Consider the following 15,590-nt stretch of genomic DNA (forward strand, 5'->3'; position numbering starts at 1 on the left):
CTCTGTTTAGACATTCGGGTTCAGGCTAGAGCCCGAGCTCTGGGACCCTCCACCCTCTCAGGGTCCCAGAGCTCGGGCTCCAGCCCAGGTCCAAACATCTACATGGAGATTTTTCACCCCCAGAGCCCAAGCCCCAGAGCCTGAGTCAGCTGATCTGGGCCAGCCAGGAGTTTTTTATCCTGTGTAGACATACCCTCTTAGTGCAGTTGGCAGTGACTCCTGACAAGTCTGCAGGTCTCTGACTTTCTGCCACAGAGTTTGACATGTCTCTCCTGTAAATGTCACGGAAAAACTTTTGACATTACTAAGGAAAAGAAAATACTTATTTAATTATAGTAAACTGGTGAGGCAGTTTTTTTTCCCCATTTAATTGTCTGCCTGACATTTAAACTACATGGCTAGGTAGAAAGCAAATCTGATCTTTTGGGATGTGCAGGATAAAAGGAAGATAGGCAATAGTTTAAAACAATTAGGAGAGAGACTCTATTTCTGTAGATTTCCTGAATTAAAATAAAAAGACTAAAAAAAGAGCCTGTAAATATTTGTTTGCATGCTTAGTGAAAGCTATTTAAGAACAGGAAGTCTGATTCATTCTGTGAAAATTCCTTATATTCTTTGATGAATTTTCTCCCTTTTATGGGAAAGTTAATAAAAATATCTTTGTGGTTCCTTTCCTTTTAGGTGTTGGGCATGACTACCAGTGGATTGGCCTCAATGATAAGATGTTTGAGCATGACTTCCGCTGGACTGATGGCAGCACACTGGTAAGATGTCTTAAAAAGAAGAAGTTAATTAAAAAGCCTTTTGGTGGTTTATCAAATACCCATTGGAAATGGAAAAAAATAGGGCAAATTCCAGAATCAATACAGAAGCCAAATGTTTACCCCAACAAACTTCCTTGCTTGGGATTGCTACCTTTTCTTCTTCTTCAGTAGCGCTGAAAAGCTGCTGTACAAATCCACCCCGATGCTGTTCCAAAGAGATTACATTCTGAGACATATAAGGCCCAGATTCTGATCCCTGGTGGAACTGCTTTGTGCTTATTTGCTGGTACCAAAAGGCTGTAAAGTTGATGTATTCAGCTGCCTGATGAGTCCCTCAGCATGGGGGAATTCTCAGGTTGTATAGGGTGGGCATAATGGTTCCTATATCTCTCCTGCTTCTGGCCTCCTACGGAGAGGACATTCTTAGGGTAAAGGAGACATAGGGTATGTCTACCCTGCAGTTTTAAATTGACCTATATAATTTCTGCGGTGGCTGATGTCCACACCACCCTCCTTCTGTCGGTGGTGTGTATCCTCACCAGAGCACTTCTACTGACTGAAGATGGGCAGTATGGGGAGCTGAGAAATCAGGCTCCCTGCCAGGAGCCCAGTTGCCCCCGGGCTTGTTGCCTCCCCTCTACCAGCCAGGAGCGGGAGAAAGCCACCCAGACCATCTCACCTCTGGTGGGGAGATCCATTCCTGGAGTCTGGTCAGCTGCCATGCTCCCAGTGGGGAGCCTAAAGCTGGGGCGGGGGGAAAGAGAGGAGAGGCAGCCGGGCTCCCTGCCAGGAGCTGGGAGCTTCAGTGCAGCCAAGCTTCCAGAAGGGAGCAGGGAGCTGGGACTCCAGGGGGCAGAGCTCCCTGTGGGGAGCGGGGAGCCCTGAGGACAGCCCAAGTTGGGAACCTAGATGGTAGTCCAACTTGGAGTGGAGACCCAGCAGCAGCCCAGCTGAGGAGTCTGGAGCCATGAAATTGACAAGACAGCCAATAGCCAATGTAAGTAATACAGATATTATAGAGATATTATGTCAGTATAGTGGGGCACTTACATTGGTGGGACAAGGCTGTAGTGTGTACACTGACATAATTAGGTTGATGTAAGCTGCCTTACATCGGCCTGTGTAGTGTAGACCAGGCCATAGAAGCAGCTCCTTTGCACTCAAGTAATCCCTGGAAGATCACCCTGGGGCTGCTCTAAATCATGCTTTGAGACTGTTTTAAAGCATGGCAATCCTGCAGTTGGAAGGGAGGTAAAGACATCTTAAAACCACCTCTACACACCTCCTTCCTGGCCTGCAGTGGGTGTAGAAGGTCTGGACCCAATGCTCTATCCCTAAGATTTTGGGTACTATTGATACTTTTTATAGCATCAAAGCAATAAAGAATAAAACAAGTAGGTGCAGAAAGAAAATATTCTCTCCCCACCTTCAGCTAAACTAACTCAACCATCTGTCTGCTAGATTTGATTCAGTATCATCTCTTCTTTAGACGAGACAGGTGATTTATGGCCAGTTTAACACCCATTGATACACACTATATAAACAGATTGGTCATGCTTATTTTTCCATTTGTGAATCCTTCTATAACCAGGAAACATCTGGTCCTCAGGTCACATACATAGACTATGATCACTACTGCTTATCACATAGATATGGTGTCTTTAGTAAGAAAGCTGAAACAAAGCTGATTTGATTAATTGCCACTTGATTTAAATAGAGGTTTAAAGGCCTTTACAAGATCAGTGTTTTGTGAATGATCCATTTCTTGAAGAACTGTTGTGTGCTGCAGGTGAGAGTACAGAGAAAAGAAAAGAAAAATCAAACTTTAATCTCCTGTGCTTGCTTTAGTGCTGGAACAAATGTGCTTAATTGTGCCTGGAGGCACAATGTCTCTTGGAGTGTAGGGAGAGGAAGTCTGCTACTCTACATCACTTCCTCCTCTTCACCTATTCTTGGGAGTCTAGCACCTTTGGCTGCATCAGATTTGCATAGTCCTTGTACTCCATTCACTTTGTTGATCCCTCTTCCCCTAAGCACTCTGATAGGGTCAGGCATAATCTAGCTCTATCTGTGGGATCAGCATATCTTCGCACTGGTAAATACTAAGGGAGTTGTAAACGTACACATTGCAAAAGCAAGTTTGGTGTGACACAAACTGATAAAATCCAGGAAATCAAAAGCCAGAGCTGATGCTCTATTTGCAACTCATGCTGCTGGGCAAAGACGGGTGTTAAGTTTTTGCTTTAACTTTAAATTTAAGAAGAGAAGACATTCCCAGCACAGTATAAGACCATCTGCTGAACAGGCCTTTTTTTTTTTTTTTTAATTGATCTTTATCCCACTTTCCTGCTTTTTTTACAACATCTCTCAATCCTTTCCTTTGGGACCAATCTGTGTGTCTCCTGAACTCATTTGTACTCATTGATTCAAATGCTTTCCATGGCCATTTATTCCATGTGTTAATTATTCTGTGCATGCGGTGACTCTGCTTGAGTTTCCTGTTTGCTCACAGTATCCTAATTTTTAGATTATTTTCCATAATTTCTGCCCCCTTCACTGGACTATATCACTATTAATTGTTGGACTGCTAAATAAATGTCCCAGTTACATCTCGATCAAATGCATAAGCACTGTCCCTGAATGTACCAGGTGCATCTTCAAATTCCATTGGTTTGAATAAAGTATTAGCCCTATAAATCCAATTTATAGTCATGAAAACTGACATTACATCACCATAAGTAAGGTTACAAGAAGAAGAAAGTCAGACATCTGTCCTCTTAACTTCAGTTTCTTAGATTAGAGAGGAGTCTGCCTATAAAACGTGATCCTAAGCTATCCTGAACTTTGGGGGATAGCGGAGGCTTATCTCTAATTGAGATCTGGTATTGTCTTTGCTGTGCTATGCTCAGAGCAACATAGCAATATTGTCCTTCTAGAGTGCTTCTTAGATCTGTTGATTTTAAGACACCAGTTTACCCAGTCAGCTGAGGGTTGCTCTGGCATTAGAATTGTCTTGGGAATGAGGCTGGAGTGTTGTACTGCACCAGTGTTCTCTGACTGAATTAAAGACTAGTTGACTATTGCCAGAGGGCCAAACCAGTCTTCAGTTGGCCTCACAGTGTTAAGGATATCAAGGTGATGTAAAGCTGCTTTTGTCTCACTGCCCATTTGAAGATTATGCCCATAGTTCCTTTAAATTAACCTTCTGAAATAGGTGATGATAATGGAAATGGAAATCCTGACACATTCTTAGCCAGTGCTGCCCAAATGAAATAACTATAGTATATATTTCAACATCACCAAGCTTTCTCCTTCACTTAGGGCACGTCTACACTTGCTATTTAAAGTGGAAAAAGTCCCTTTTTTGCACAAAAACCATGGGAGCATCTACACTTCTCAATAACTTTGTAGTAAAACTCAGAAGTTTCACTGCAAAAAGAAAACCACCTCCATGAGAGGCGTGCAGCTCTTACCAGTAATGCTTTTGTGGTGATGTGCAAGTGAAGACACAGTCTTCCTGTTTACAGAGCTTTTCGGCTCCAGAGGATATCCCACAGTGCCTAGGTGACCACTCTGGCCAGCAGCTCTGCTGCTCTGGCGCCAGATAAAGAGACATCCCACCTTTACCCCTGTAAAGCTCCAGGAACTTTGAAACTCCCCCTTCCTGTTTTCTTGGCAAGCGCTCACTTATCATCTGGCCAGGTGACAATGCCTGTTCCATGGAGCAAATGATCCCCTGCTTGGAGCAATGCTGAGCTCCTGGAGCTGATCAGTGTTTGGGAGAGGAGGCTGTGCAGGGACCCAGGATGCTCCGTGATCACCCCCTCCCCTTCCCACAAGACCTATCATCAAAATGGAGAGAGCTGCACTGTGGGGTAGCTGCCCTCAGTGCACTGCTCTCATCAGTGATGGAAGTGCTGCAAATGTGAACATTCTCTGACGCCTGTGGAAATAAGTGAGTACACAAACCAGCACTTTTCTTTCACTGGTTCACTATCACCGGTGAAACTGACAGTGCAAAAACTCTGCAAGTGTAGACATAGCCTAATATATTCATTCTGGGCAAAGACAGCAAGAATTAGGAATCTGTGAACCTCAAACTCTACCACTGGAGATTGGGGAATGAGGTTTGATGCACATTTTCCATGGAGATGAGGAAATCTACAATATCATTATTCAATCTATTGAAGGTGGCATGTATTTTATTAGCACAGTTTCTGGAAAAAGGCTCAAATGTACTTTTTATTTGCACCTAAAAGATATTTAAAACAGTGAATTAAATGGAAGGAAATCGGGACTTTCTTTTGACATTTTCAATTTATAGCCATCATAGGTTGTGTTTTTCCAGATTTTTTTAACTGTAAGTGCCAACCACGTTAAATATGATCAGGGTTGGACATAAATATATGCTTACATTGATGATTGTGTACCAGGACTAAAGCCATCCCTTGGATGTGCACATCCATTTTTAACTGACTTCAATGAGAACTACATCCAAAACCAAAATGTTGGCCTTGCTTTCTCTCAATTCCACTACCCAAAAAGAGAGAGAAAAATTCTCTATACTGTCCCTGTAAGCTCATGTGAGATCAGCGCTGAGATGTTAACATGATGAAATGTGATGGATGGATAAAATGAGCATTTTCATCAGTCTAGTAATGCAGAAAAGTTTAAGTGACAAGATACAGTTGAGGAAAAAAAATCTGACATATATAATCAGATGAAAAGTTTCATTTCAATTCACTGAGAACTGTTGTGCAGGTTAGATAAAATCAGTTCACATCACTTCAGTGTTTTTTTTTTTTTTTTAAAAGTGTTTGGGAAGTTTCCAGCCAAGAGTTTAAAAAACAAAAGCTTAAGCTTCTATGTAAGATATCTACTTTTCAAAAGTACAGAACACCTATTACCTCCCATTGGCAAGCACTCCGCATTTTTGAAAATTAAACCATTTGTTTAGGTACTATTTTTCAAGAATCTATATGTAGTCAGCCCCTTTTGAAAATCTTGGCCTTCGTTTTTCTCATGAAAAATGGTCAGCTATTGGCAATTTATCAAAAGCAGCAACAATAAAACTGCTCTTCTTTTCCAGTGCATAGTTTTCATGCATCGGCTGGCATTTGTATGTGGTTAGCAATGACAACTCCAGTAAGTGAGGCAAGTCTTTGAGGCAAGTCTTGGAATCCATGAAGATACAGGTTGTAAATATATGGACTGAATTTCTGAGAGAAAACACATAGGTCATTGACGAACCAAACAAGAACAAATGGATTCACTGTGAATGCAAGTAATATTTTTTCATGGCCCAAATGATGTTTATCCATCTGTCCATTGTTTCCTTTAAAAAATAACTTTTGTATGTGATGGAGGATATATCCTAGAATAACAGAAATAGGCGTGTCTTATGCCCCCATATGGAAAAGAGAATTGTCCAGGTCACCTTGAACACCTATGTGGAATCTCATTGAAGTCAATGGGGTTCAGTGTGGATGTTGTTTTCTTGGCAGGATTTGGTACTTAGACTTAAAGCTGCTTTCATGTAGTAGTTCTTTGTGGTTTTCTGTTGTGTGGACAAATAGCAGGATAACCTGAAAGTTTCATGAAAGCTTGAGTTGGCTAGATAAGATGACATATCCACTGGCACCAAGGTGCTTTTTTGGGCATGCCACTTTCCCTACAACCCACAGACATGCTCAGCTTGAAACAAGAGAGTACAAGAGAGTGGCTGTAAAATATTTCAGTGAGATCATAGAATCAGAGGACTGGAAGGGACCTAGAGAGGTCATCTAATCCAGTCCCCTGCACTTATGGCAGGACTAAGTAATATCTAGGCCATCCCTGATAAGTGTTTGTCTAACCTGCTCTTAAAAGTCTCCAATGATGGAGATTCCGTAACCTCCCTAGACAATTTATTCCAGTGCTTATTCCTGACAGGAAGTTTTTCCTAATGTCCAGCGTAAACCTTCCTTGTTGCAATTTAAGCCCATTTCTTCTCGTCCTATCCTCAAAGGTTAAGGAGAACAAGTTTTCTCCCTCCTCCTTGTAAAAACCTTTTATGTACTTGAAAACTGTTATCATGTCCCCTCTCATTCTTCTCTTCTCCAGACTAAACTAACCCAATTTTTTCAATCTTCCCTCAGAGGTCATGTTTTCTAGACCTTTAATCATTTTGGTTGCTCTTCACAGGACTTTTTCCAGTTTGTCCACATCTTTCCTGAAATGTGGTGGCCAGAACTGGACAAAATACTCCAGTTGAGGCCTAATCAATGCAGAGTAGAGCAGGAAGAATTACTTACGTCTTGCTTACAACACTCCTGCTAATACATCCCAGAATGATATTTGCTTTTTTTTTGCAACAGTGTTACACTATTCACTCATATTTAGTTTGTTATCCACTATGATTTCCAGATTCTTTTCTGTGGTACTCCTTCCTAGGCAGTCATTTCCGATTTTGTATGTGTGCAATTGATTGTTCCTTCCTAAGTAGAGTACTTTGCATTTGTCCTTATTGACTTTCATCCTATTTACTTCAGACCATTTCTCCATTTTGTCCAGTTCATTTTGAATTTCAATCCTATTCTCCAAAACACTTGCAACCCTTCTCAGCTTGGTATCATGTGCAAACTTTATAAGTGTACTCTCTATTCCATTATCAAAATCATTGATGAAGATATTGAACAGAACTGGACCCAGAACTGATCCCTGTGGGACCCAACTCGATATGCACTTCCCAGCTTGACTATGAACCACTGATAACTACTCTCTGGGAATAGTTTTCCAACCAATTCTGCATCCACCTTACAGTAGCTCCATCTAGGTTGTATTTCCCTAGTTTGTTTATGAGAAGGTCATGCGAGACAGAATCATAAGCCTTATTAAAGTCAAGATATACCACATCTACCAGTTCTCCCCATCCACAAGGCTTGTTACCCTGCCAAAGAAAGCTATTAAGTTGGTTTGACATGATTTGTTCTTGACAAATCCATGCTGACTGTTACTTATAACCTTATTATCATACACCCTAGGCATTGCAGAGCAAGTGCTCATTGAGACAGGTGTCAGTTTTCCACATATAAACTATTTTGCACATAACTGCCATTTTACTGTCCTGAATTTATAGACTTGGTCATATTTTATTTATATTTGACAAATTTATTTTTACTCCTAAAATATATGTGCTGAAAGCATCAGCACTAAGTTCTGGGCACTTCTTCACGTATTTAAAACATAATAACCAATACTTACACTGAACAGTGTGAATCTACTGCCAAATCACCAATATAATCATAATTTGCTCTGGCCTGTAACACCATTCAACTGAAGCAACAAACAACCCTGCCCAACATCATCCAGTCCTTCCTCCAAATTCCTGAGCAAATCATGACCATTGCAGCATGTCCAGAAAATTCACATGTCTAGGTAGTGGCAGACTGTGCGAACAAGAAGCATTATGTGGAATTTAGGTGCTAGGTGGAGAACATTCTACCAGCAGTTCTCTCTCTTGTATATCAAGGGAGCTCCAGCTTCAGTGCCTCTGCTGATTGCAACTGTGTTAGAGCAGCATGAAAAGCAGATGTCTCTATACGATAACTTGGACCAAAAAAAAACTTAGAGTTGTAAAGAAAAAAAACAACATCTTGAATTTCACCCAGAAGTCCAGTGCAACTCCCAGATCACAAGTGCTGTTTGATCCCAGCAAACAATTCTGTTTAATAAGTAGGCTACTGCTGTAAATGGTCTCAGGGAGAGATTATTGACCGATGCCACCAACACAATTTCAGATCAATAGCCGTGTCTAAAACCAGATGGGCCACTATCAAGGAAATCTGCAGGCTACAAATATTGCCATAACTGCTTGGCTTCAATCTTCTCAATAATCTTTCCCAAAATAGGAGATTCCGTAGCAGCCTCTAGTTGGCGAGGTCCTCAGCATCAAGTGTTGAAGTCCTGTTAGTGAAGGAGTAGTGGCCAGAGTACTTCCAGAACTTCATTATGCAATACTGGCTGAAACTCAAGCAGAGTTTCCGCTCAAGACATTGCCCTGCACCCTGGAGGCAGCAGGCTGCATTTGAATTATATACTATTCCAGAGAGAATATGTTAACCATGGATTTAGAACCCATGACATATTGCATGTCATATTGTCCTGTAGTTTGGAGTTTGTGTTCCTCCGACAAGGCTCTTTTCTGCTAGTTTCTAATTTATTTGGGAACTAAAACAGACATGTGTAAGAGTTTGTTTCACAAACATTTTTGCAAAATCAAAATAGTGATTTCCTTTTAAACATATTCCTATCTATTTCTATTCACTTTTCTGCAAGCACTTCTGTGAATATTTTTCCTTCACCAGAATGTATGGGTAGGATTTTTTATTCATGCAAATAAAATATTTGTACGGCAACAGTTCAGGGAATAGGAATCATACCATGTGATTTAACTGACTAATCACACAGTTTGACTATTGAATGCTCATTGGAGTATTTGCTAAGAATTGTTTTTGAACAATCCACAGTTCCAAATATACTGTAAAAATATTACTAATAACAACCAAACAAACCTGGGAAAATCACAGTGGGACTATGAAGAGGGAAAAAGGACTAGAGTCCTGAAATAATTATTTGCAAGGAATAGGTAGACCATATTAAGGTGGATGATTGCATATCTTAAACCCTGCTCAGTTCAGCTAAGTTTAGGACAAAGTCAGCAACAAAGGTTGATAAGTGCAAGAAAGACTTAGAGATGAATATTACCAGTCCTAATCAGTTGGGACATTCTCTAAGCTATTTTTCAAAAGCCAATAAATAGATATTATGTGGCATTTGAAAATCTCATAGGGAAACTGAATTTTAATAGCAACCTTTATAGCCATAAAGCATACTCATCTAAATAGAAAAATCTGGTGTCACTTTTGGCAGTTTCTTCTCTTTGTATTTGGATTGCTAGCATTTCACCATTAAACACCCTTGCAAATAAGTAGAGTGGTGAACGAGCCCATTGGAATTATGTTTCAATGTTCCATGTTATGGATTAAGCACATATTGCTACTTGGGGTTGTGCTTCAGACCTCTGTCTATTCATATCCTTTGGAAAATGCTGTTGATAATTAGTGCTTTGTATGGTAGTGAGCTCACTTCCATTACACAAGATTAGTGCTGTGTTAAGGAGCTGGCTAGTGTCTGTGGCCAGATTGTCTGTCGCTCATAGAATGTTGGCAGCCAGGAAAGTAATGGGCATGTTGCCACTTTAACAACTGCCCAGAGACCTTACGTTAGTTTTTCTTCCTTCAGCAAGAGTGTTATGCTTCATGTTTGTAATACTGGACTTCTTTGCCAGTGTTAGGTAGCCACATAAAAACAAAAGTTTCATTCTTTTAAAAACAAAGTCCTTCCTTATTCTTTTCTTTATTGGTCAGCGAATCAGACTGTTTTAACTTAAATCTATAACACCTCCCCTTCCAGAAAGAATAGCTGTATTGAACACAAAAGGACTTAAAAATACATAGAACTTTGTAGAGAGGTAGGCTGCCTGTGAGTTAAATAAAACAGATTAAAAAATACTGTGGTCAACTGCAAACACAAAGGCTATTGTGCCAGAGATCCATAGGTTTCTTGAAGACAGGGATTTTAAATCTACCAAATATTTTGATTTTCAGATATAACAGTCATTACAGCCCCTCTCTAAAATGCTCATTTGACCTGCTTAAGCCAGGAGAACTATGTATTATTATTATTTAAAGTACACCTCTACCTCGATATAACGCTGTCCTTGGGAGCCAAAAAAATCTTACCGTGTTATAGGTGAAACCACGTTATATCGAACTTGCTTTGATCTGCTGGAGTGCGCAGCCCCGCCCCTCCCGGAGCACTGCTTTACCGCGTTATATCAGTATTTGTGTTATATCGGGTCATGTTATATTGGAATAGAGATGTATATTGTTTAATGGCAGGTATGTTCTTAGCTCAGAATGTCTCAGGCTAGTAAGAAGCCTCTTAAACAAACTTTTTTGGGGAAGGGGTGGTCTCTCTTTTTATCCCAAAGGTCTAGGCAATTACTTCTGAGGCGCATTACATTTGGCTGTGGGTTGAAACTCATAGCAGCCTAAAACCTGCAATAACAGATGGAATAAGTGACAAAATGGGGCATTTTTGGTGTGTGTGTCTCTAGTTAGTCGCACATGCGAAAAATACAATTGTGTAGATTTTGATTTATATCATTACTTTAGTATAATTCCCAGAGTTCATGTACTCTACTAACATACCTCTGTCATACTTCTCAAAACAAAGATATCTTCCCGCTGGCAAATTAGTTTAATCAAGTTAGATTGGTCCTTCTACAACATTCACGTAGGGAAGACCTAAACATTAATTAAATTCCTATTCCTATTTTTAAAAAGCCAAATAAAGAGCAAAGTTATGTTAAATCATGATAATCATTTATATTGTGGACTTCATCCCAAAGATCCTAAAACATTTTGTACATACAGCACTTCTGATGGATGCAACTACTTCTTGGGTGGAGAGTGGCAGCCAGGTAGACAACTAGCATATTGCTCAAGCTGGGGATCATACACATACCTAGATAGTCGCTGTCTACATCAGAGACGCTTTGTACACTGATGAAGTTCCAGGGGTTCACATTTCTCTAATGTAGCCTTAGCTAGTAGACAAAGACATCAAGGAAACTCCCCTCTTACCAACAGTGCCAGTATCTCATTAATTTCTGTATGGAGCAGTCTGAACTTGCTCTGAAAGTCCCCCTTATGCATACAAATAGAGCAAACTACATTGTCCTCACAAAGCTAAATATATGAAGCATGATGAAAACTAATCAATGAGGGCCTGATCCAAAGTCCAGTGAAGTCAGTGGGAGTCTTTCCATTGGCATCAATGGGCTTTGAATCAAGCATGGAAAGTTAATATCTTTTCAGTATCTTTTAAATTTTTTAGTTTTATTCAAACAAGATAGTGTAACACAGCAGCTGATTATTAATATCTAGGCATAGTAATGGGTAGACAGCTCCATCTAGTGGAAGCTTCCCATCATGCTCAACACAAAGTTTCTCCTTTTCATGAGTTCTCAAATAAAAAAAATAAGCCACGAAGCCAAACACACACCTAGCCTTGCAATACAAAATACAAGTTTCACACTGATTTTATACATCAGCTAGTCTCTGGTTCTAAGCAGGGATTGGATCTTCATTATATGGCATTGGTAATATTCTCTCAAAAATATACATATTCTACTTTAGATGTAAATATTTATAGGGTATGCACGTGGTCTTTCTGGGATATTTCCAGAAAGACATGAACATGCGCTAACTAAGGCTCCTATCCTGCAAGCTGATTCATGGGGAAGCAGTGGTCTGCCTGCACAGATCCAGTTGTAGTTTCAGGGCCTAAATCCTTAGGGTGAAATCCTTGCCTGGTTAAAGTGGGGCAATTCCCATTGTCTTCAAAGAGGCCACAATTTCACTCTTAATTATTAAGGCTCTGAGTCTGCAAAACACACACTTACCTCTGGCCCAGGATTCAGTAAGGTGCTTCAGCATATGAGCTGCCTCAAAGATTTCCTTGGGATTACTCATGTATTTAAAGTTAGGCATGTGCTTAAATATCTGACTGAACAGGGGCCTTTAAGTGCATGAATAGTCCGAGAGAAGTCAATGGAACTACTCACATGCTTAAAGTTAAGCACATGTGGAACTGTTTGCAGGATTGGGACCTAATTAAGTGCAACAATTCAAATGTAACATCTTGTCTTTCCCAGAGCAAATATCAGATTCATTTAAATATTAAGTGATGCTGTGATTATAAATGGAAATGTTGTTAGGATCATTGTTGAATCTTTACAAATAAACCCTTGACTTTTTTTCCTGCTGTTTATGGAAAGTGAAATTCCTTCCAGTCCTCTTCCAGGTCTCTCAGTTAGCAGAAGCAATGTTGTCTAATAGAGTAATCTGCCAGTAAAGTCTGAACTAATCCACTGACTCACTGTAACCTGGGACAAGTCAATTGACCACCTTGTGCATCAGCTGTAAAACTGGTAAATAGCAGGACCTCATTGAAAAGCAGATATAACATCTGAGTTGAGCTATCCTAGGTAAATAAATTTCAAAAGAATCCCACCATGTGGGTGACTGTGTCAGCAGACTTTCCTGATAAGAACTTCTAAGGGCTTATCTGTCATTATGGAAGAGCATATTCCCATTCTCAGGGAGCGTTAGGGAAAAGGAGACAATTGCAAGTGGCCCTGGTGTTGTTAAAGCTTCTAGTGCTCAGTTTAAACCAGTTTACTGATAAATGCCAGTCAGGAAATGTTGCTTAACTTTAAGATAAAACAGACCACAGAGAAATCATTCAGCCCACTCCTGATGTCCTTTTCTCAGTGTTGTGATATGCCATATCAGTTTCTCACTGTGAAGCATTCAGAGAGGACAGCCACGAGAATACAGATCACATTCATAATAACAAGTGCCAAAAAAATGCCAGGATAAATTTGTGCTGGAGAGTCATGTAAAGTTGCGAAAATGTTCCCTTCCCCCAGGATGAAAAACAGCGTAAGAATGTGTGAAGATTAGACATACTTCTAGTAAATAATTTCTTGGGTTTAGTTATAGAAGGGATTATTGGCCTTTACACAAGAAAAGGGTCAAGTAATTAAGTTTTGTTTGCATCAGAGGTTTATTTTGTTGTGGTTCATTACACACAGTGTCTGTTGACTATTTGGAATGTAAAATCCTAGCTATTGATCACAGCCACTTGGTATGTATTTCCTTGATAAAGAAATGGCTGTTATCATTGGATGGCTATTACAATGCTTAGATGCTGTTCCCCACAGATTCACCTTGACAATATGCAAACAGCTAAAGAGCTAAGTGGATTACTTATTAGTTTCCAAAGTAGGGTAGTTATCCTAAACTATTATAAGTACCTAAGCTTTTATAAAGCAGAGTGTATTCGAATATTTGCAGAGATGTCTTCATGATGGTAATACTGTGGTTGCTCATTTTGATTAGTGATACTTCTGAATGACAAAGGTTTGCTATTAACTGTTTGTTTCCTTAGATTTAATTTAATTTAAAAGACAGTCTGTCACTCAGTTGGCAGAGTCTGGTTAAGTTTAATTCAAGGCAAAATATGGGGGAAAATGAAGTTTATAGAAATCCATTCACCTGAGGGACATAATAGTAAATGTATTTTAGATACTTATATACTTTCCACTACCATAATATCTGAGTGCCTCACCGTCTTCCCATTTTACAGATAAGGAACCAAGAGACTAAGGACATACTGCAATTAAACACGCATGGCTGGTTCATGTCAGCTGACTCAGGCTTGTGGGACTCGGGCTAAGGGGCTGTTTAATTGTGGTGTAGATGTTTGGGGTCTAGGAAGCTGCAAAGGGGGAGGGTCCCAGAGCTTGGACTGCAGCCTGAGCCCAGAAGTCTACGTTGCAATAATACAGCCGTGCAGCCTGAGTCCCGAGAGCCTAAGTCACCTGGCACAGGCCAGCACGAGTTTTTAATTGCAGTATAGACATAGTCTAAGGTCACACAGGAAGCCTACAGCACAGAGCACTACAAAAGTAATCAATTGTTGAGAATAGGCCACTTCCACCTTAATTGAATTGGCCTCATTAGCACTGACACCCCCCACACACACTTGGTAAGGCAACGCCCATCTTTTCATATATATACTACTTAATGTATTTTTCATTCCATGCATCTGATGAAGTGGGTTTTAGCCCACGAAAGCTTATGCCCAAATAATTTGTTAGTTTCTAAGGTGCCACAAGGACTCCTTGTTGTTACTATTGTTATAAGCAGTGAAGATGTATTAAGGGCCTACTCTTGTTCTCAGCTGGACCGTGATCGCAGGGCAGTATTGTTGTGTGATTCCTCAGGGCCAGGTTAAGGCATAGAGACACTCTATTCCTGTGCCTAGGACCAGCTCCTGGAGTTATGCGATGACACAGCATCTCAACATCTCAATGAAAATGAGTAAGACTTGGTGTAGTCTACAAAGTTTTGCCAGCATAGCTATGTCGGCTAAGAGAGTGAAAAAATCAGGCACTCCCAGCTGACATAATTATGCTGGTAACACCCCCCCCCCCCCCCCGGTGTAGATGCAACTATGTTGACAGAAGAATGCTTTTGTTGGCATAACTAATCTCATTCAGAGAGGAGGTGTAGCTATGCTGGCAGAAAAGTGTAGCCAGCATATGCTATGTCTTCACTAGGAGGTTTTGCTGCCGTAACATATAAGTGACCAGCAAAGACTTTGTAGAATAGACAAGCCCTAAATCTCTAGCCATCACAGTTGTGAAGATGAGCTTGAAAATGTGACCTGAGTGTTACCAACAGAGCAATGGCTTCCTGAGTCTGCAGATAGACTGAAACAATAGCATTGAGAGATATGAACTACTCTGTGCACCTCATTGGAGTGTTAATTCCAATGTGTAGGTCCCCTCCATCAACACCATCCTTGCAGATCCACTGTGTGGCTGGAGAAAACAAGTGCAGTGAGCCTAACCTTTGTCTGTCATCGCTCTTCCTTCGGGGCTGCAGAAATGGCAATGAGTATAGGTCCCTATCTACGCTTCCTGGATGTGCTTTAACATTTTGATCTCAGGCATCATTTCACATTATATGTTACAGCGATTTCCTCCTGGCCCTGCTTCCATATTGCCCATAAGGGTAATGTTTTTTAGGTCAGTCTGTTTGATAGCTTAACTCCATAATATTTTTGTTGTAGATAAAAAAGCCCAAAGTAGCTCTTCCACCTTGAGTTAACTTGAAATTTGAATGTATTCAGGTTTTCAGAAATGAAGAC

General features: G+C 40.4%; 1 protein-coding gene across 1 annotated transcript in view; it reads left to right on the forward strand.

Moving 5' to 3' along the window:
- Nucleotides 1-15,590, forward strand: part of VCAN (versican) — a 103,065-nt gene that overhangs the window by 78,613 nt on the left and 8,862 nt on the right. The window contains exon 10 of the mRNA XM_034774107.1: nt 682-764. Coding sequence (XP_034629998.1) covers nt 682-764 — 83 coding nt within the window. The remainder of the gene's footprint in view (nt 1-681; nt 765-15,590) is intronic.

The sequence above is a fragment of the Trachemys scripta genome, chromosome 6, assembly GCF_013100865.1.
Source record: "Trachemys scripta elegans isolate TJP31775 chromosome 6, CAS_Tse_1.0, whole genome shotgun sequence".
Taxonomy (NCBI): Eukaryota; Metazoa; Chordata; order Testudines; family Emydidae; genus Trachemys; species Trachemys scripta.